The 23,453-nt window shown below is 41.3% G+C and overlaps 1 protein-coding gene across 2 annotated transcripts in view; it reads right to left on the bottom strand.

Moving 5' to 3' along the window:
* Farsb (phenylalanyl-tRNA synthetase subunit beta) overlaps positions 1–23,453 on the bottom strand; it is a 68,939-nt gene that overhangs the window by 2,172 nt on the left and 43,314 nt on the right. For both annotated transcript variants that reach the window (XM_052192785.1, XM_052192786.1), the window contains one exon: positions 16,435–16,590. In XM_052192785.1, coding sequence (XP_052048745.1) covers positions 16,435–16,590 — 156 coding nt within the window. The remainder of the gene's footprint in view (positions 1–16,434; positions 16,591–23,453) is intronic.

The following is a 23,453-nucleotide window of genomic DNA, read 5'->3' as shown; positions in this document are numbered from 1 at the left end:
CTTGCTCTAAAGGCCACCGTAGAGGAAATACTCAAGACCTTCCTGACAGTCTCGCTGTACAAAAGCTTTTTCCTTTTATCTATTTTCAATTCCAATTTGATTGGATTCATTTTTACTGAAGCATAAAACCAAACTATTTTAGAATCTAAGCCAGATGTGCTAGTTCTGACAATGTTAGCAAAATAAAGCCTACGATAAGAAATGAGAATTTTTACTTCATATAACAACATTTTGATTCAGCATTTTTTAGTAAAATTCAGTTATATTCTTCTTCAGTTGCCAGGTTTTCTTTGCCTATAAATTTGGACCAAATTTTGCTTGAGCTCATTAATCAGGTAGATATATAGTAACAAAAATATTTATATCAATAAATAAAATTTTCTCTTTTTCCAGAGAAAATCCATATTCAAAACTATTTAACAAGGTAAAAGAGTATTGAAAAAGGATTCAAATGTCAAAGTTCACACTTTCACATGAGCCCAACCAAAGTCACAACTGCTGCTCAAAGGCTCCTTGGCTACCAGGCCCCTCACTCTCCTGTACTGAGCCCAATTTGTGGTCCCTGTATCGTCATTCCACTCTGCCCAACTGCACGCCTGGATTTGCAGTGTGACAACTTTATTTTTCACTACCATTTCACTTCTAATAAGTTCAAATGACGGCATAAACACCCACCTAGAGTCTCACAATTACAACAAGCTAAGGCTCTGTTCTCCAAATATATAAACTGAGAGCATACAAAAGGGCCTTAAGAAACAAACATGCCACCTGACTTATGCCACAGGTGAACTAGAAACTACATGCAAAGTTACAAAAACAGAAGTATTCTTAGTATTTTAGAAACTTATAGAGCAAATCAACCTCCACAGGCAGAACTGTCTAACAAAAAAGGAGGGAGAGGGGATGGAGCCTACAGTAAGGTAGCAATGAGCCCAAGGCCTCCAAGCTGAGAGCTGCTGTCAACTGCAGCTCTACTTAAAACGAATGAAGGCTAGTTTATTCTGGAGCATTATTTTTAGTGACCACTGCCTGGGTAAACACACTTTTGTTACCCCAAATTCCACGTTCCAGCATAGAACTGACAACAACCCAGTGTCACAGGGTTTTTGTAGTTTTACAGAACAAAATAATAAATCAAGGCAAATTTAAAATAGATTGGTGAGTACACCAGAGGGGCAGATGGGGGAAGCTTTTCTACAGGCTTAAAACATTATCTGACGGCATTCTTAGCTCATGGACAGATGGAAGCTAGTGTTCTGTTAATAGCTTTTAAGAGGTTTTAATTTATTAAGACAAGATATTAGTTCTAATAGTTCTATGAATGGAAGTGTTAATTCAGATACAGAGTGAGGCCCTGAATGACTATCAGGCTAAAACTAGCCTAAGATAAAGTAACTAATTAGTCCCTGACCCTACGAAGTTCAGATCTCCGCACATTACACTGAATTGCAATCAGTTCATCAGTCTCTGCAGATAGAAGGACTCCTTTCAGAGTTCTTTTCAGAAACTTGTTTACAATGTCCACTGCTGGCCAAAGGAAAACACTTCAGCTCAGTACCCAGGTGGACGACGGGACGCAAAAGCTCTAGCTAGAACTGATATAAAGTCTGCTAAAAACACAAAGTCACAAGTCCATGGCCTAGGTTTCAGAAAGTCAAACCTGGACTGAAGCCAAACTGACTTTATCCAATCACACTGGAGAAAAGGCAACATGCTGTGTCTACAGAAGAAGCTAGCCATCGCCTTGTGAATGGAAACTAAGATTCAGACTTTACAGAGTACCTTCATTCTCATCCACTGTGTAAAAGCATCGAATGGTCCAGCACACCAGCTCCCACCACATCTGCATATACTCCTTGAGACAATAAACTTGAGGATTTGCATTTACCTGGCACAGTTAACACATTTCCAAGGCAGAACACATTTTGGGAAATGTTGCTCTCTATTGCAATACATGTGCAAGTGCAGACAAAAGAAACACCAGTTAGGCACAAAGAAGGGCTTAATTTCCCAAACTTAGCGGGGTGTGAATAAGCCCCTTAATTAAAGTCTTTGTGTCCTTGGGGTCATCTGTGGGCCCGTAATCTAGCACAGCACCCCATCTTTAGCATGTTTTCTGGCTAACTGACCATCAAAGCCCTTGGGAGTGCCTTCTCTTGCCCATTGCCAAACACTTTTCACAGTTTCATTTTGCTCCCATCTTTTTAGAGCAATATTATAGCCTAGAGTTGGCAGAAGCTCCCATACACCCGCTCGTTCCTCTAATTGCAGAATGCATCGGAAGCAGAAGCTCAGGGGTAAGAGAGCAGACCCCTCGGGAGAGCATCGGAGGCTGTGATCAAGCATGGGGCTCTTCACCCTCCTCTCACACGCAGGCCACGGCTAGAGCCAGGTCACTCCTCAACAGTTTACTCAACGTGCTCGGAAATATCAGCTGCTCCTTTCTTCATATTGCCAATACATATTCTGGGATTCAAACTCACAAGTCATTGTACTTTATTACCCAAATCTCGAGGAGGGGGGAGGGGGAAGGAGTAGGAGGAGATTAACAGGGGCAGAGAACTCTAGTAGTGTGTCATCACTAGTAACAGAAATTACATTCATTAGACTTTCAGCACAAACATGTGTCCAAATTCAGGAATGAAATGGAAATTGTGAACTGTAGTACCAACTGAGTATGTCTTAAACCTATTCAAAATGGCTGATTATGTAATATGGGTGAAAGAAAAAATATGTTAATAGGCTAACTTTAGAGTTAGTACCTATCCCAAACCTATACTCTTCTCAAAGGAGGGAGGGAAGGAGGAATAATGGGGGGAGGGGAAAAGGAGGGGGGAAGGGAGGGAGGAAGGAAGGAAAAGAGTCTTACTTAATTATACCCTCATTGATGCATGATTTTATTCCTATGAGGTCATTGTTCTCTGGCTTAAAATAAGCAGATGTTTTGAGGACACACAGAATCACCCAAGGGAAAGAGGTCCACTATAGGTAAGGTATTAACTTGTAAAAGGCTTAAGGCTTCTAAAGAGCCAAAGCACCATAACCAAGATATGAACACAAAATACTCTACCCCCCCCCCCCCCATCTCAGGGCACTGAGGAGAAAACGCCTCTGCAAAGACCATTTAATTTGTAAGGGGAGACTGAATAATTTCCGACTGGTAACATAAAACACCCATTTTCTCCCAGATGTATAAATTCTTCACCTTGCATTTGAAGTGAGTATTTATGGTACCTAAAGTCTACAAAGAGAGGGGACCTAATCCTTTGAATTTAATGGTCATCTTTCATCCCTCTCAGAAGATCAAAAGAAAGAAAAACCCCTTGCACAACTTTACAGTGCTAATCCCAACACACCTGCAGACACCATTAACTCTTACTGGGAGGCAGTGGGCATGTACTAGACAAAGACCTGGGACCTTATTCTTATAAGAAATCAGCAAAGCCTCATCTTCTCATAGAGAAATGTCTTCAACAAAACCATCTTTTGTCAGGCATGTGGCTCACGCCTGTCCTCCTAGCACTCAGAAAGCAAAAACCTGCCAGGCTGAGACCAGTCTAGACTCCTCAGTGGACAGTGTCAGCGAGATACACCCCCTTTCAGTCCCTGAAACTTCTTATAAATAAATATTTTGAACGGTACCACCAAGTCTACAGTCGTTGCTTCTGTGGCTGTCACTTTGTTAACAGTTAACTTAATTAACAGAGACCATGCTATGAAAACCCAAGACAGAGTTTACAAGGTCTGTCTGTCCTTGCTAAGCATCTCACACACACTCTTATTTCACAACCTGAAGGAAATAAAAATGGTGGCAAAGACTTAAAGGTGATCTATCCAACTGCAATTTAAACTGTAGGTTAGCAAAGATTCACGTGAAAATTCCTAAAGAGCAGCGTCATCCAACTCTTATCTCCACAAGTTATTTTCTAAATCTTAAAGAACTTGCAGGATATATCCTGCAAGATGTATATGTATGCGCACAGACGTGTGTGCGCGCGCGCGCGCGCACACACACACACACACATATGTATATACACACATACATACATAAAACAAGACTTTGAGTCATCAGCTTCTTTTCTAGTTTTCTCCTGACCCAGGACTGTTTGTTAACCCAAGTTTGAGCGATGTGTTTCTTGCACAGGTACATCGAAATGGTAACAATATGGTTGTGGTAGAGCTAGTGAAGCTAAGAAGACAAAGCAGAGTCTGTGAAATCACAGCCACGGTTCCATACAGAATTGACAGGCCTGTGGCTAACTTGTGGCAAACACAATTTCAAACATGTAATTATAATAGGTATGTTATGGTTCCAGAATCTGATTTCAGTTTACCATGCACGTTTAAAAAAAAAAAAAAAACTAAAAAGAAAGGCAAGCATATTCAACTGCTGGGGAGAGATGCTGTGACCTCCTTTCTGCTCAGATCCTTCCAGCTGCAGTGAGAGTCGGAGGGTCTCAGAGTGTGGATCTGGCCAAGCCCTTTGAGCAACAGTAAGTTACAGATGGGGAGAAGAAAAGCACCAGGAGATTAGCAACCTTGCCCAAGGCAAGCAATAATACAGGCTAGAGAGCAGGAAGCTAAAGGTGAAGAAGGGCCCGGAGCCGCCCTCCGCGTGAGGCCTGAGGCACAGGGCTGCAGCGGGCTACTGGGAAGCGCCAGCCAGGCTGCCCACACCTCCTGTTTGCAAGCTTCCTCTGGTTTACAACAAATACAATGTAAAGAGGGCTAAAGAGCTAAGAGTTGTCACCTCTAACTTAGCATGCACCCAGGCACACACCATGATGCTGTTAATACAACAGAGTACTAGCACAACCACAACATTCATTTGGGGAAACAAAATTACATTTAAGATTTTTATTTTATTTTATTTTAAAATGTGTAAATGAATGTTTTGCCTGCATACATGTAGGGATACCACATACATGCCCCAGAGGTCAGAAGAGTTGCAGAGGGTTGTGAGTCACTTTGTTGATACAGGTTCTCTAGAAAAACAGCAAGTGCTCTCTCTTAACCACCAAGCTATCTCTTCTGCCCCAGAACATTTCTGAAAGGCCCCCTATAACAAAGCATCTTTGATGAATAAATTCTAGATTCCTAAACCAAGGCTTGAATTGAGCAGTACGTAACACATGTAAAAGTCTAGGCAGGTAAAAAAGGAGCCAGGACATTAGAGCCTACAGCAGAGGCCTCTCCTGAACTTCACTTCAGAGCTCATAATTAGAAAGGAGCTTGTGAACAGCCCTGTCCATCCTCTAGCTGACAGGAGATGACAATCGAGACTAGAAGTCACATCCTAAACCCTGCTGGGAGCTCTCCCATCCAGGGCTGCTTTTCCTGGTGGCAGACTGAAAACCTCTGAAGAGTGCGGAGCCCATTCACAAGACCCTTACACATCCACATAGCTCTCTTTCCAATGAAACTCTGGTCGAGGCAGGACACACACTTGTTCTCATTTTACAACACAGAGACAAACAAAATCATTTGAACTCAACAGCACCACTCACTGTAGTCCCAGCCACTTGGGAGATCGAGGCAGAAAGAATCTGAATCCAGCCTGGGCTACACAGTGAAGACTCACCTAAAAGTAAGTAAATTAAAAAGCCCCTAGCTCCATAGTAAAGGTGACCCACAGCGACACCCAGCAGCCCAGAGTCCTGCGTCCTAGGGCAAGGTCAGAAGACAACTTGCAGGAGCACTTGAGGATGGAACTCAGATTGTAAGCTTTACACGACTGGCCCAAGCAATATTTATAAAGATATTATTATATTTACACTTAGTACCTATATCATTTTGGGATCTACTTTTCCAGTTTTGTTTATAGTCACATGTTTAAGACATGTTGTCGTGTTGTCATGTCATAATGTTCCATTATGTTTACATATCATAGTTTGCCAAATACGTCTTTCTTTATTACTGTAAATGGGCATCTGCAAACATGTATTGCTTGTGTTTCTTTAGTTTCCCAAATGTAGTAATACACAAGTAGGGCTGCTAAGATGGCTCACTGGGTAAAGGCACTTGCTTCCAAGCCTGCGGACCTGAATGGAGCCTACACCGTGGAAGGAGAGAACCAGATACTGCAAATGAATTGTCCTATATACTTCACATGTGTTGTAACATGCATGTAACACACATGGGGAGGAGGGAGAGAGGAGATAAATAAATCTTAAGAAGTAATACACAAGTAAAAGAAAAAAAAATCAAAAGATGAGCCACTGACCCAAATTTACAATAAAATATGCATTTCTAATTTTTAAAGAAAGCAGATTATAAATTAGTAACAATTTTAAAAATCAGAGTAAAATGCTTCTAGAATGTAGCTTGTCAAAAAGAAATATAGAAAGGAAACAAAAACAAAAAACCCTAAACATATTTCTGAACATAGAGGCAAGAAGATTAGGAGTTTTAAGGCCAGCCTCAGCTACACAGGACACTGTGTCAATGCCCTCTAATAACAGCTACTAGCAAGTCTGGGGCCAGCCTGGGCTACACAGGACACTGTGTCAATGCCCTCTAATAACAGCTACTAGCAAGTCTGGGGCCAGCCTGGGCTACACAGGACACTGTGTCAATGCCCTCTAATAACAGCTACTAGCAAGTCTGGGGCCAGCCTGGGCTACACAGGACACTGTGTCAATGCCCTCTAATAACAGCTACTAGCAAGTCTGAGGCCAGCCTGGGCTACACAGGACACTGTTTCAATGCCCTCTAAAAACAATGTGGTAAAAAGTGATTTTTAACAACTTTCTAATTTCCTAAAATAAATTACACCAGATAAGCTACTTGCTTCTGGGCAGTGTGATGACTAAAGTGGTTCCTTCCAGTTCAGGCTGAGTAAGGAGGAAACAAAGAAGTGCTGGAATCCACGGACCCCTTCCGGTTGCTGAGGAGGATGGCAGAAGCAACATCAGAAAAGAAAGGTGGTCCAAATGCCTCGCTCCCAACAAACCCTTAGATGAGCAACTGGTCTGCTGACAAAATGCTCCAAAAGAGAAGATGGGTGCGAACCTTTGGGCCAGCTGCCTCCTAGGTACATACTGTATTCCGTGAATCTGCCGTTGAACTCCCAGCGTCTACGAGAGCCTCAGCTTAGCATTTTAGTCCCTCTTGGCTGGGGTGTGAACACTATTCACAACATCTGTGAATCTTACACTGACTACATTTTACACCTGAGGGAAATCGGAAAGTCACAGGTTAAATGTATAACTTTGAAAAATAAGGTCTCAGCTCAAATTCCATTTTCATTATAGATACTGGGAAAAGACTTTTAATATTCTGAGATAGATTTGGATGACTAAGGAGTCCTTGATACTAACTCTGGTATATATCTGAAAGCTTCTTGAAATACTTCTCAAGAAAGGAACTGACTTTCAGAAGCCATCAGAAATGAGCCAGGGGCCTCTGAGGAGCTATGTAACGTTGGGAACAGCGCCTTTACCAAGTATAAGTTAGATCTTTTTTCTAATTCTTACCCACTTTCTGTATAATTATATTTCCTTTTGTATCTATCCCATCCTTTGAAAGCTATTTTATCTTTTAAATACAAAACCTGAATGTGATCGTTAGATACTGTTTCCTCAATTTCTTCATGAATTATAAAAGGCATTTACCATATGTGGTGGTTTGACTATGCTTGTGCCAGAGAGTGACACTATCAGGAAGTATGGCCTTGTTGGAGTAAGTGTGTCATTGTCGGGGTGGACTTTGAGACCTTCCAAGTAGGAGCCAGTCTTCTCCTGTTTGTCTCAGAAACGAGATGTAGAACTCTCAGCTCCTCCAACTCACCCATGCCTGCTTAGACGCTGTCCTGCTCCTGCCTTGATGGTACTTGACTGAGCCTCTGAACCTGTAAGCCAGTCCCAATTACATGTTGTCCATGTAAGAGTTCCCTTGGTCATGGTGTCTCTTTACAGCAATGGAAATTTTGAAGGTTAATCAGTATAATTTAACAAAAATTGTAGTAACACCCGCAAAAACAAAAAGTGAAAATACTACAAGGCACTCTGTAAGAAAAATGGAACCGGTCTTCATTACTCTGGCTGGAGTAAACACCTCCTTTATGATCTCAGTGTTAAAACATTTCAACTAAGAAAGTCAGATTCCGGAAGGAAAGAAATGAGTAACTTACTATAAGATGTTTAAAACCTACACAGCAAAGCCGAAAAAATCAAAGAATTAACAAGCTAAAAAAAAGTACAATATTTATCACAAGAGGTTAATAGTCATACAACACAAAAGGTTCTAAGACCAATGAATCTAAAGAAATAAATGAACAAGAGGATCAGAGAAAAGGAAATTAGAATGTACTACAAATGAGAAAATACGCTCACATAAAAAAGATGGAGGCAAATGTCAGGGAGCTGCCGCTTCCACCTGTGAAACTGAGAACAGAAAGACAACATAGAACCTACAGCTCAGTGTAAACAAGATGAACTCATGGCTGCACTTGCAGTGGGAGAAGCAGAGGTCTCACAGGAGGGTCTCCACCAATGGTGAACCCTTTGCCCCAACAACCCCATACCTCTAGGGATCTCTTCCAAAAGCACACTGACAAGAGTATCAAATGGCACAAGCACAAGGTTACACACAGTGCAGCACTGATGGGAAATACGACAACGTTCGCAGACTCTGGGAGCCCACACATAACAACAGTTCATTTGGGCCAAAGGAACAAAGCCCCCATATGCTGCCTCTGTGTAGGCTGCTGGAACAGAAAGTTAGCTGCACAACAGTGCACACAGCATTGCTCACTCAGTTGAGAAGGCAGAACGGTGTATACTCATATATGTGCATTACATCTAAAAACAAACCACAGAGGGACAAATAAAAAGAAACCTGAGGTCAGTGGAGCACACCTATAATTCTATCACCTGAGAGCGGAGGGCAGAGGGGCCATGGGCTCAAGGCCAGTTGTGTCTCAAAAAAACCCAACACACACACACACATACCCCACACACACGACAAACAAACAACCCCCCCACCCCCCGAGCCCCAGAAGGCAGTAAGGAATGGAATGAAAGAGGAAACAAGACTGAGTCTGATTATCTATATGTACTCGCTCGCTCTATAGGTTGGAGTCTACAGACAAAAGAAATGACTGGATGTAGTGCTTAAACTATTTTCGGTATTCACACAGTTAATAACATTGGAATTCTCATTTTGAAACTCTGATGACATACACAGCCAGAGGAGTAAAAGCAAACAACAGTGGAAATGTGTTAAAAAATAAGAGTTTCAGTGTAAACTAAGAGAACTATACAACTGTAAATATCCTCAGGTTCTGAATATGAACTGAAAATATCTATGTTGGATGGAGATACAGCTTATGGTAAAGTATTTTGGCTAACATACAGGTTCAAACCCCAGGACTAAAAGACAAATAAAATAAAACAAAAACCTGTTTGATTTGAAAAGATCTACACTTTAAAAAACAAAACAAAACACAAATAAGCCAGTGTCTCTGAATCTCCATAATCTTTGCATACTAAAAAGCCCAGAAACAATGTTGCACGCAGCAACAGGAACAACCTTAGCATTCAGACCAGATATAAATTTGACTTCTCACTGAAAGGAATCAGGGATTCATGGCTGACTCCAGTGCTAGGTACAGGGAGCGCAGGGTGACGAAGAGTTTATTCTGAAGGTGCTGATCTCAAGTGAGGCTAAGAATAGAGACGGCAGGTCCCCTCAGGTCTCCTACAATTTAGAACCCTCAAAGCTAAACTCCACTTGACAAAATCTGGACTCAGTGTTCAGCTCCACTTGACAAAATTTGGACTCAAGTGTTCAGTTCCTCTCACTAGATTGTTACATGAGCAAGCATAAGCAAGAGCTGTGTCACAGGATTCAGCAATGCGAGACTGTGACAAAAAGCTCTACCAAGACTGTTCTCTGTGACAGCCCTGGTAGGCACAGGCCTGTGAGTCCAGCTCTCAGGAAGCCAAGGAGGAGGACAGCCTGGTCTACAAAACAAGACTGCTTCAAAAACCAAAACAAGCCTAGAAATCACACAGGAGAGCTTAAATGCACCTCAGGGCTACTGCCCTGTCCCGTGTGTGTTGCTTCCTCCAGACACTCTCTGTGTGTGACTTAGGCTCTGAGCAATAAATAAAAAAGTTCACATCACTTAATTGTAAGAGTTCTAAATTTATCTTTGTCAAGTGTTAGAAACATAAAATTATGATTATCAGTCAGTTCAATTATATTCCCATTTATTATCATGGAGATATTAATACTTTAATCCTGACAGCAAAAGGATCACAAGTTAGGGTAGTGCAAAGGGGCTCAGCAGGCACAGGTCCTTATCACCAAGTCGGTGACCTGCGTCTTCCCCAGCACCACAAAGAGAACTGATATCCACAAGCTGTTCTCTGACCCCATAAAATACAGTGGTGTAAATGCCCCAGACCTCCCACAAAAATAAATAAAAATGTAGTAAGAGGATCGTATTTTAAGATCAGTCTATGCACCAAGTTCAAGGCCAATCTAGGCTATATGAGACCTGTCTCAAAAAAGCAAAACCAAACCAACATTAAAACAAAAACCGAACCCAAACTTTTTCAGCAGATATAAACCTAAAAGCAAATAGTTTTTAAATTCAACTTCCAAATTACACGTTTAGCTTGGTGGTACAGTATTATCTATCCATAAAGAAGAATGGAATTGATCATTCACCAGAAAATGGACAGAACCTCATTTTAAATGAAACAAGCCATACTCAGTACGACAAAAGCTGCATGTTTTCTCATATGCAGTAACTAGGTTTTTAAAGACCTAAGACCCAAGTACGTTACACACTGTGCATGTATCAAAATGTCACAAGAATAGTCATATTACACTGTATAAAAAGCAAAAAAACTTTAAAAGCTAAAATTTGGTGGGCCAATGTTAACTTTTCGGTGAACAATTAGAAGTTTTATAGAGCACTTGCTTAGCAAAGATGAGGCTCTCAGTTTGACCCTTGAGGTGCATATGCCCATACATACAAAATCATTACATTGTATAGGTTCTATATACACAGTTACACATGTAGCTGTGTATACATAAGTAGTATAGAATATATCTGCAGAATTAAAATTTAATCAAAGGGCGATTAAGACAAAAATGTCTGGCTGGTAACTAGAGAGACTATCAGGTATTCCTGAAGCAGAGAACTGCCTGCCTTGAGGCTGGGAGTCGGTCCTGGGTAGATTTTAGCAGGACCACTTCCTTCTCTCAAGCTGGGGTGTGGTAATTTTCTTCTTTGTCTGAGAATAGTTAAAACAAAAACAAAAACCCATCAACTCATAGATGCACTTTCCCCCTCAGGGATCCAGGTTCGCTAAGTACAGACACTGAACCAGCTCCTCCTGAGAGTCCGGGACCTCTTGGAGGGAGGCTTTTACCATCTCCAGGAAGAGCGTTTCTAACGAAGGCCTGAGAGAAACCCTCCTGTCAACAGAAAGGGCTATGTGCTGTGCAGCTCTGTGTCATCCATAGGAGCTGGCCTAAGGAGGGGTAAATAAACAGTTCTGAATTCTGGAAAAAAGACGGGGAGTATCTAAAACAGGTCTTTAGGAGAAGTAACAACAACAACACAAAGGTTGTCACACTGTGTTCTGACACTACCAGAACACTGAACGAAATCATTCCGTTTGTGAATATAACAACTGCAGAACAACACACATGAAGACAGCTAAGTGTCCATGCGAGGGAAGATTTTTATCTTATGCACAGAAGTGAGGCAGGAATGAAGGACCTTCATTCACAAATAAGACAGGCAGAGTGAATCATGAGGAAGGTGCTGGGCTTCCAAGAGCCCTGCCGCCCTACTGTCCTGCTGCCGGCCCCCCAGTCTTTTACCACTTCAAAGCACATAGACAGTACTGAGAATCTTTGACCACAAGCTGTAGACAACCACTGAAGAGGTCCTCTTTGTAAAGTCGTAAGGCTCCAAGCTTCAAACCTTTTACCAAAGCTGATGCCTTAGTTAGTCTTTGCGATGGTAGTTTGGATATGCTCTTTAGAACCCCTATATTATACTCCAGGATGTTCTGCGTAACCAAACCATAAACTGAACAACTTTACTTCAACAAGCTGCTCAGATGTGTTCCCAATGAATTTTCAAGCTCATGTTACACTAAGACAGAGTGACAGGGAACCAGCACAATTTCACCCATGTATTTTCACATTTGAGATCTTTCACAGGTGTCCTGAGAGGGGAATAAGGTCATGACCTCGGGTCAAGCCAACAATCACTAGGTGTTACTGTAACAGAAGGTACCTAATAACCAGGGTGAGTACATATGGTGCCGCCCTAAATGTGGGCATTACAAGGTCAATTTTCATTTCCTGAAATGCATTCTGAGTAGCATGAAAACTCAGACTGTCAAAAACAAGCAAACAAAAAACTAAAGCTCTGAAGCCTGTCTCTTCATCAAGGATCTTGTCTCAAGTTAAACTGAACTTTCTGTAGAACTGCAAAACAAACAAACAAACAAAAATAATAAGAACTGAACTAGGTAACAAGCTAAGAAGGAAAAGCTACTGCTGGAGTCAATGCAGCCAGTCACAAACAAAGCCCACCATATTTTACAAGAAATTATTTTTGCCTCTGATTTGCCCAGCAACCACATTACTGTTCTAAACACAAAAATGTTGAGAATTTTCCTTGCCCAGAAGTGGTTTTGTTAAAAGGCTAAGTGCATCTTAACATACATAATTTAGTTTGCAACAAACCACAGAAATGAAGGGGGAAAAGCCTGAAAAAAATAAAAACATATATTTGGTATAATGATCTGATCAAGTACCTCTAAAACACTCTGTGCTGAACTTTTGAAACCCTTGAAATGCTCTGCAGTGTGCTAACAAGTTAAAGGGTTTTTGTTTCTCACTCAGCTGATCCCATTCTCTCACTGACTTGACAATCTACATCACTTTACGATCCTAAATTGCGGAGGTGCTCAGAAAATGAAAAGTATGATTAGCATGCCTTTCCCCACTGGCTGCAGAGAGCTGCTACTCCATCAGTAAGGCGATGCTCTAAAGCCAGCATGTTCCTGGGAGCCATGTGATGATCAACCAAATGAATTTCCAGAGTTCTCTACCCAAGGGCAAGGCCAGCTTCTAAGAGGAACATTAAGGTCCACTCTCCTCATTCTCCCAGCACAGTAGCACAGTAGGAAGCTTGTAAGCAAGCACTAAGGGACAGAAAGAGACAAGGCCCAAGTCACATGATCAAGAAGTCTGCTAAACTGCAAAGCCGCGAGGGATGTTTAATTATTAAAAAGTAAACCATATGCTTAAGTAATAAAAGACAGCTCAGTAATCAAAAATGGCATGAAACAGTAGTTCTAATTCTGGCTCTACTTGCCGGACTCTGAAGATCTGTTTTCTACCATATATACATGCAGTGTGTGTGTGTGTGTGTGTGTGTGTAAAGTATCAGTAAGCCTGAAGAAAAGATACAGCTAAATACACTCCAATGGCTAAGTCCCTGTGCTTACGAAGTGACTGGAGTCTGGAGATCTGTCTGCTGTTCCTCAGTTGTGGTCTATGCATATACACATCACAGGCAGAATGAATGTTTTTGCTGCTGACTTATTTTGACAAGCCATTTATTTAGAGCTTGATTTTTCTGACCATAAAAAAGATAATCATATTTGCCATTAGAGAATCAAACAAACTGAAAAATCCCTATGAAAAATTAAGAGCCATTACTTATAATGCTGCTAATTGTCTTTGGCTTTGATGACTTTTACAAAAAGCATCCCTAAGAGAAAAGCACCCAGGAACTAGGCACATGCCCCAGAGCCCAGGGAGCCGGATGTGGCTGCTGAAGGAGATGGGAAACTGATAATAGGAAAAGAAAGTACATTTTTTTCTTTTCTCTTTTCAACAAAAGCCAGTTAGACATATCAGGTAATACTGATCCAGGCCACCCATGTGTACACCTTATATCAAAGCTTTTCAAAGTCACAGAAGTTTTAAAAACATTATGGTAGTTTGAGAGCCAAATGGAGACCCCAAAGGAAAGCAAAGTCTGAGCCCTTAATTCTCATACCAAAAACAAACAAGCAAACAAAGTAAGCTAGGGGTGGTGGCTCTTGCCAATCATCTCTGCACTCGGGAAGCAAAGGAAAAGGGATTGAGAACTGAAGGCAAGCGAGGCTAAGCAGCCAGATCCTATACCAACAACCCAAGGGCAGAGTACAGCCCAGCAGCAGAGTGCGTGCTTGGACCCCAAAGTCCTGGGTGCAATCTCTAACACTTAGAAGGAAAAAGGTAACAATTTGTCCTAAGCAAAAGAAATATAAAAACCTACAAGTAATTAAGAAATAGTTATAATCACTGACTGGATAGGCCTGGTGCACATACCTTTAATCCTAGATTCTGGAGGCAGAAGTTGGTCAATCTTTGTGAATTCAATGAGTTCCAGAACCACCAGAGTTACATGGTAAGACTCAAAAAAAAAAAAAAAAAAAAAAAAAAAAAAAAAAAGCTAACTGGTAGTAGTGATAAACTCCTTTAATTTCAGCAATCAGTAGTTAGGGGCAGACGATCTCTGAATTTAAGGCCTGATCTACAGAGTTAGTTACTTCCAGGGGGAGATGGAGGGGAGTGGGCAAGGGTGAAGAGAAATAGCTATAACTTAGAGATGTGTTTTGTAATAAAAAAAAAAAAAAAAAAACTCTAGGCTAAAACAGCAGATACTTTTTTTTTATTAGGAAAGTTAGATGCTAATAATTCTCTTTTGCTTTGAACTTTAATATCCACATGATTCAAATTACGTAAGTTTGAGATTACAAAAATGTAATTTTTAAGATCAGCACCTACTGTCATACAAGGCTCTAAGTAATACAGACTATGAAAATTTCCAAATGTTGGCTGCTCTGTTTTTATCTTCTGGTGGCTTCTGAAGCCCAGTCTTAGACAGTCTTATAGAAGTGCTCCCCCTGGTTGCTCCACAGTACCCTGCAAGGTCTCCCACCACTACCTCACCACCACCATTCTTCCTGCCTCCAGACCACATGCACTGCTGCTGCATTAATCCCACTCAAGTACAGACCTGTTATCACTCACCTGCTTAAAAAGAAACAGAAGCTCCAACGCTTTCTAGCTAGCTGAAGCCCCTTGCAGCATCTAGAGCGTGGAGCCACACCAAAGGCCCTCTATTCCACATGTATCCCACAGCACTCTCCTTCAGAATTGCCCAAGGGTTCTGCAGGACAGACCCTGTCACTTCCCCCAGCTCAATTCTAGATCGGTACAACTGCTGACAGTGTGTGCACAGTACGACTTGTAGCAACTGGAGGAGAAGCCCTGGGTTTGACAGGAACAAACCCACACAACTTGCCTTCCCTGAATTGCCTCACGGATAAAGCCCAGACAACTGTACTAGACGGACTGACTCTAAGGCCCAGTCATAGCACTGGACTCTCCTATGTAAGCACAACACACTTTCACTGGTTCACATTCGATGAGAAATGTACGGCCATGCCTAATTCCTGCTACTATCGAGCCGCTCCACTTACGTGAATAAATAGCCCAACATAGCTAGATATTTCATAGCTATTTTTAAAAATGTTCAAAAGAAAAAAGAAAACAAGCCACAATAAAAAATAAAAACAGAAAAAGATTCTGAGGATCAAGAAAGTAAATATAATCAAAGCTCCTCTGAAATATTTCCTCACCAAATCTAACTATAAATAACTGCTAAATAATACTTTCAAAATGAAGGTTCTGGTGGAAATTTAGGATGCCAAATCCAGTCCTAAAAACAGCAAGGTAAACAGCAGGAACGAGTGATAAAAATACTTTGCTTCAATTGTTTCTAGGTTTCTTGTCAAAAAAAATAAACTTAGATTCAAGCCACAAGAGAACAAACAGCAAAAGTTTCAGAACTCCTCAGTCACAGAGAAACCAGCATAGTAGGCGCGCACGCACGCACACGCGCACACACACACACACACACGTGCCATTTATTGGCCTAAATTAAAGCCAGAGGAGACTGGACTGGGCTTTTGGCAATGCATTCCAACTTGCTCCCTGATTAACACGAGTGAAGTTTTCACAGTGGCATTCTTCTTGCCTTGTCTCAAAGCTGCAGGCGCACAGGTCATGGGTGCAGGCTGCACTTCAGTCTTCTGAGCCTGTAGCCTGGGCGCCAGCTCACCAGTGCTGGTGACACGATGGTGCCACAGAGGCTACTACAACTGAGCTACTTGCAAAAGCAACACTGCACAGCAGTTTCTAACAGTTGCTAAGAGCAAACCCCTTGAGGTTCTGGAGGAAAAAGGTATAGTATTTTCCAGAAAATACTAACAATTGAAATAAAGTTTTCTGTCCTTTGCTGCCCATACTCTCTAAATCAAAAGCAAAATGAAATGAAACCGGACTTGATCAAAACCAGGATGTGGCCTTTCATCCCGCCCACCAACTCTGGCATCTTACCTGCAGATGCTTTAATCACATAGCCACCGCTCTCCTCACCGGGAGGCACGTCGAGCAGCTGCATGATTCTGTCCAGCAAGCCATGGATGATCTCAAACCCAGGATTCTTGTTGTAATAAACAGCACAGAGATGCCTGTAGTTTTTCGCCCCTACATCTAGAAAATCAAAAGACTTGGTCATCAGGTCACATTAGTCATTACTTAAGCAACTTGAAGGATATTAGCAAAAAGAGATTAACAGATATTTGGCATCAAGAGAAGCAGCCAGACTCAGAAAGTCATGAACTTTTTAGCCACCAAATTTTCAAAGGTGTTTACTTTGGGGGAGGAGTGACTAGCTTTCAGGGCTGGCCCCAGATCGAAAGGCTTCACTACAGAACCTGTTTGTAACACTTGCTATAAACACTCTAGCAAAATGTACCAGTTAATGATTCATATTCTGTATTCATGATACCACCCAAATACTACTACTAAATACCAAAAGAGTTTTCTGCAGAACACATACTGCATTATTTCCATCGAGACACAGAGACCAGGACAGGATGAGTACAGTCCGGTCACTTCTTGGAGTACTGTGGAGGCTGTGGGAAAGCACTCAGTGGAAGCTCTCCTTAATGGACAAGAGCGAGCAATTAGAATAGTAAAACAAACAAACAAAAAACCTAGGGATAGTGCTGGGGACGGACCTGAGAACCTTGCTGTACACCCAGATCCTGTGTTCTTTTCTTAAAGGAGGCCAAAAAGTTAAAAAAGAACCAAACTAAATTATGTTGTTCAAAGAATCTGCACAGGTTGGAAAACAATGAAGCAAAACAAGGCAGTAACTATCAGCAAAGTTGCAGGTTGCCCCAGTACAGGGAAGGGCCTGTAGCAGAAGCGTCACAGCAGACGCTGAGGACCCCACCAGCATTCCATCTCCTAGCCAGGTTGTAATTATAGTACAGTATTGTTTACTTTATAATCTTAAAAAAAGCTGTATGTGATATAAACATAAAATTCTACATAAACCTTCACAATAAAAACCTGGAATGAGGGGCTAGACAACTGACTTGGTGGTTCAGAGCACTTGTTGCTCTTGCCAAGAACTCGGGTTTAGTTCCTAGCATCTATCCACACAGCAGCTCACAACCATCCATAACTCCTGGGAATCTGACCCCATCTTCTAAACTCCAAGGGCACCGACAAACATACAAGCAAAATACCCATACAGATAAAATAAAATTTTAAAAATCTATTTTTCATGACAGAAGTAAAACAAAGGGTATGAGTCAATGCAAAGATATCACACCAAGAGAAATAAGCCAGACGCAGCAGGTCAAGCCTACAAGATTCCCACACATGAGGGATTGAAGCCTTTTGCATGTTAATGCGATTGAAGGTGGGACCATGTGTGAAAGACTACCCCTTCCCCATCCTCTCACAGTTGTCCTCTCACAGAAACAGGAGGGGAGGGTGGAGAAGTGCCACTCGCTGGCACAGCCACAGCCATGTCTGGTGGCCCTGTCTCAGTGGTCTTTCACAGTGTACATGTGCAAAGCGCCGCTGTGCTCGGTTCCAAAACACTTACTAAGAAGGCAGCTTGCATCTATATTTTAAGCCACCACAGTAACTTTTAAAAGTATTTGGAGAATCAAAACTATACAAATATAGCCATAATCAGAAACATCCATGCACAAGGAAAAAGGACTCAAATGAAATAAATCTAATGTTAACAGGTTATGTTTGAATGAGATAATTTTTTTCTATATTTGATCATTTTAAAATCTTACCATGATTAATATATGTTACCTTATATAAAAATAATACAAACTTCCAGGGAGTGGTAGCACATTCCTTTAATCCAAGCACTTGGGAAGCAGAGGCAGGCAGATCTCTGTGAGTTTGAGGCCAGCCTGGTCTACAAAACAAGTTCCAGGACAGCCAAGGCTACAAAGAGAACCCCCCCCCCCATATCCCGCAAAGACTCATAACCCAACATGAACCCTAATGGATAACTGGATAATGGACCAGCATAAAAACAGTGAGACATCACTCACAGATCAGACCTTAGCATCTGTCAATGTCCCTAACAGGTAAAAGGTTCTCAGAGACACTGCAGTGAATGAAAGGAGCCACAGAAGGCCACAGGACATACGATCCACTCATGCCAGGGTGGAAAAGTGTATTTCAAGCAACTGAGACTAGAGAGTAGTTGTATATAGTAAAATGTAGGGGAAATGTGACTAAATGGGAAAACATGGAGGATTTCCAGGGTGATGGTTTCAGGATCTCAGGGGGAGGGTTTAAAAGGTACATAGCATGTAAAGGAGGATTTAAAGTCCACAGCAGCATTTAACTTTCAAACTAGCCTGCAACTTAGGTAAATACCATGACCCTTAAACTAGAGACAGAGCTCTAAATACAACTTCAAATGCGTTTGGCCTCAGTTTGCTTTTTAAATTAAGAAAAAGGAGGAAAGAGAATGCCTGTCTTAGGAAATGACGTGAACACAGCGAGCTGCCTCTGTCCACATGGGCTGAACCAAAGCTTGCCGCAGCTTTTCCACAGGTAAAGTCACCAACCATGCTGGCACAGATGGCCTCTAATCATCCTGATAACCAGATACCGTGGCAGTCAAGCCACTAGGAAGCTCTGACCTGGGACTGAGTATCTACCAGGCAGCCCTGTCATTATTAAGCCCAAGACACTACACAGCAAGGACTACTATTGTCTATGAAGCAGATGGAAGAGTCAAACCTCAAGGCAATTAAGTGAAGTTGCCCGAAGTCCACTAACTAGCTCAGATTCATCATTATCAATTCCACAGCTATGAAGTTACAAATCAGGACTTGCTCAGGACTGACTAACCCCACACTCTCTTCAGGCCCTACTGTGCACCATAAAGGATTTAGAGGGAAACAGTGTAAGGATAGATGCATGTGTAGCCATAGAGTTGCTTAATGCAGTCAAAGACGTGCATTCCTGAAACATTTTTAGTACAAAGAACAGATGTTTTACTTCTGCAAAGTTTTTATGATTCTTAAAATGTTTGTAAGGCACTGAAATAACTTATTTTTTTAAATCTGGAATCTGTGTGCATCAACAGTGTTTTCATCTATGAAGATTATCTTCTCAGTGAGACCTGACTGAACAGAGAGAAAGGATGGTACCCACATTTAACACTTCTTGCGCGTTCTGCTTGAGGCACTCTCGTCTTCCTTACATGGTGATGCCCAGCGATACCACAGGACTCACACAAACTAAACTAACTTTCTGAATACAGAACTAAAGTCTGGAAAAAGAGGCAAGCACAGGGAAGCAGCCCCTGCACCAGGCCAGGAGCAGAGCGGACCCTATCCAAGGCAGCATGAGGGGCGAGCGCCACCCCACCACCCCGCCACCCCGCCACCCCATCACCCCTTGCTACTGTTTCCACCAAGGACAAAGAACTCTGCTATGTAACCTCTAATCAAAGGTGAACATATGGACCAATATTAAAGTCAGGCAGGTATAAATGCCAGGGAACCCACCAGCATGCATAAACTAAAATGAGAAGCCTACTTCTGCTGCAGAAATGTGAACACACACACACACACAGTCTTACTCCTCCTGAAACAGAACTAAATGACCCTTTCATCCTGCTGACTTGCTTCTGGGTACTCCTGCCATGTGGTCCCCATTTGTCGGTGTCACATGCCTCCACTTGAACACAGGCGCGCACTGAAACCACTCTGCAGCTCCAACCTCACAGAGAACAGGCCAAGAGTAAGGCCACCATCCAAATGACGCAAATGAGAAGCTGCCGGAGTTTGGTAACCTTTGTCTTGGTCTACTTTTTCCTAATCTCCAAATTATTTAAAGTTAGCTTTCTTGATAACAGTGAAATATCTAGACCAAAACCACAGACGTTTTAAAGCAAATTATGTTCTTTGAGGGACTATAGCAAAACAACTTACAGTTAAAAACAAAAACTTTTTTTAAAAGGAGCTGGGAGTGGGAGTCAGGTGACAGAGTGCTTTGTGGCACTTGATGGTGGCACTTGCTTGTCAGGATAGTCTGAAGTTCCAGGTCATCTTGGGTACACAGTGAGCTTAAGCTTGCCTAAACTAGGCTACATGAGACCTTGTCTTCAAAAAGATAAAAAATAAAATTAAAGTTTCAGGATGTTTATAACATACGTGGGTTTCATTTTGCAATACTTTGAGGGCTATGTATTAACCTTATTATTTAGGTGTCTCCTCCCTACCGACCACTGTTCTTCACATTTTCCAAAGGTACACCCCTCTGGATTTGGTTCTTTATATTTTGTTTAAATATTCACTCTCTATTCCTGTCATCGCCTACAGAAAAATTACTAGCTATACTAAAATTCCCACCTTCTTGTCTTCTGCACGAGAGGCCACATTACATCACAGGAAGTAACGAGTGCATGGCATAAAGTAAGAACTATCTAGATTTCATGCCAAGGCCAGGGTTTGTTGGCAAAGCCTCGGCTCTTTATAACTCAGTTAACAGACCTCTTGTGTCATGCCATCAAACAATTCTGCTTCTTAAACGGGCCTGCCAACTATGTCAGCCTAAATTATCCATGTATTGCACAGACTTCAAAGTACTGCCTGGAGAGAGCTGATCTAAACCACCCAAAGGAGGGGTGGCAAGATGCAGTTCTGTGAGCCCAAAGAAGACAACGAATGACTTTTTTTTTTTTTAAAGAAGAAAAGGGAGTGGCACATGGCGTCCTGAGCACGTGACTCTTACTTATGTCCTAGGCTCTGTCATAGGCTTCACTGCCAGGCAGTGTGGATCCTGTTGCAACAATGATTAGAGGGGTATTAGTGGTTTCTGGTAATATCATCCAGGATATAGAGTCTTCCTTATGCTCAAGGTACTCAGACACCAAATAAAGATGCTGGCAAAACAAAAGTGTGCAGGGAGAACAAAAAGCTTCTAGAATAATCATGGGCTGAAACCGTGCTCAAGCTGGAGATTAGCAGTAGGCCAGACTCAGAGAATGAAGCACATCACTGTAGCATCCATGTCTACCTTTCCAGCAGCATTTCCAACACTGATACTCACAAAACTGTAACTCAGGCTGCAGACTTAAAGAATTTTAGCATGCTCTAAATGACCACAGCTAATGTAGGGAACCAAGAACCCTGATAGATTCCTGATAGGACTATAAGTTAGTACAGCAGAAATAATTAAACAAAGATCTGGAAGTGAAGGAGGGACCAGACGGGGAGACTGGGGGACAAGCAGTGGGTGTGAATAAAACACAGGGCACAATATCAGTGGTGCCTTTAATCCCCGTGCTCGAGGCAGAGGCCGTCAGACCAGAGGGAGGCCAGCCTGTTCTAAACAGCAAGTTCCCACCAAGCCAGATGTACTTGTTTAAGAAGAGGAGAACAGGAAGAAAAGAAAATGGCATAGTGAAATCCACTTTATAGGTATAATTAATATATGCAATATAGTACCATATGCAACATATATTTGTATGTATAGACATAAGTATATGCTAGGTAGGCTGGTTCGTGTGAACATGTAAGCAGGATGTGAGTTTGAAGATAGTCAAGGTCACACAGCAAGACCTGTCTCAAAACTAAACCAAACAAAACAGAAAAAAAAATCAGTTAAAAATTTTAGAAAATAATTTACTAAATTATCAAATATTTAAATGTATATACCTAGGGACTGACAAATTGTTATTTCTAAAAATAATTATTTGTACAAGGGAAAATAATACTAACTTAAAGACATACTTTAGGAAAAGTCTTATAACCAATCATGCTCACTCATATGATAGAATATTATGTAACTATTAAAAATGAGACCAACAGTATGCATTCAGGTGGGCTACATTAAGTGTAACTCATCTGTGTAAGCTATAAAACTATCACTTTATTTGTAGATGCACACAGAAGTGTAATATGGCTGCAGATATATGCAGATATATGCAAGGACTGACACTGAATTAATTCTAGATGTAGAATATCTGACAAGTTATAGATCTTAGTTCTTTAATTAAACAAAAGAACAAAGTTCCTAAATCAATAGTACATATTCATGAAAGCTTAAGAATATTAAAAATATATGTTTATATCAAATGATGTCCAAGAAGAACGGAGGAGTGGCCCCTGGTTCTGGAAAGGCTCAGTGCAACAGTATAGGGCAATACCAGAACAGGGAAGTAGGAAGGGGGGATGGGGGAACAGTGGGGAGGGAAGAGGGCTTATGGGACTTTTGGGGAGTGGGGGGCCAGGAAAGGGGAAATCATTTGAAATGTAAATAAAAAATATACTGAATAAAAAAAAGAAAAAAATATATATGTTTAATCATAAAAAAGCAACAGCTTCCCTAAAATGCTTTTCCACGACAGCACCAAAGTACACTCTTCTTTTAAAATGCTGCTGAGAAGCCAAGAAACAAATGTGAAAAGAAATCTCTAAAATTCTCAATGCATACAGGAAAAAAATTGTTATTCCTGAGGGTTGGCTTTTATTTTGTTAACATAAACCTGGAATGGATTTTTATCTATTAAAAAAAATACAGCACTGGATGCATGACAGGGCACATTATACTCACGTTAGCAGAGCTGAACTTTGTGGGACCAAGCACACTAAAATAACTTTCTATATTAAAAATGATATATTTACTCAGCTAAGATGCCATCTCACATGCGAAGGATGCTACTTCAAAAACTGTTAACGTCAGTCTCCTTACACCCATGTTTTTTGAATTATTAATTGGAAATTCTACATGCCAAAAATATGAAATGGTGAAATTAAATTAATCCAGATTGATGACATAAGCCCTCTTCAGAGAGCCGCATTCCACATGTGGATGCTGGATAATCTTCTATTATCTGAGGCTCCAGAATTGATGGATAGTGTCTCAGAAGATAGGTATTCACAAGCTATAATAAAATTTTCTTCTTGAGCCTTCAAACACACAGGTATACCAAAAATTATAAAGACCTGACCCTTATTTCACTCATTTATGTCTAATTTTCTGTCGTGCTGGAGATGGAACCCAAGGTCTTA

Source organism: Apodemus sylvaticus, chromosome 9, assembly GCF_947179515.1.
Source record: "Apodemus sylvaticus chromosome 9, mApoSyl1.1, whole genome shotgun sequence".
NCBI classification, from domain to species: domain Eukaryota; kingdom Metazoa; phylum Chordata; class Mammalia; order Rodentia; family Muridae; genus Apodemus; species Apodemus sylvaticus.
This window is presented reverse-complemented; position numbering and strand designations above follow the sequence as displayed.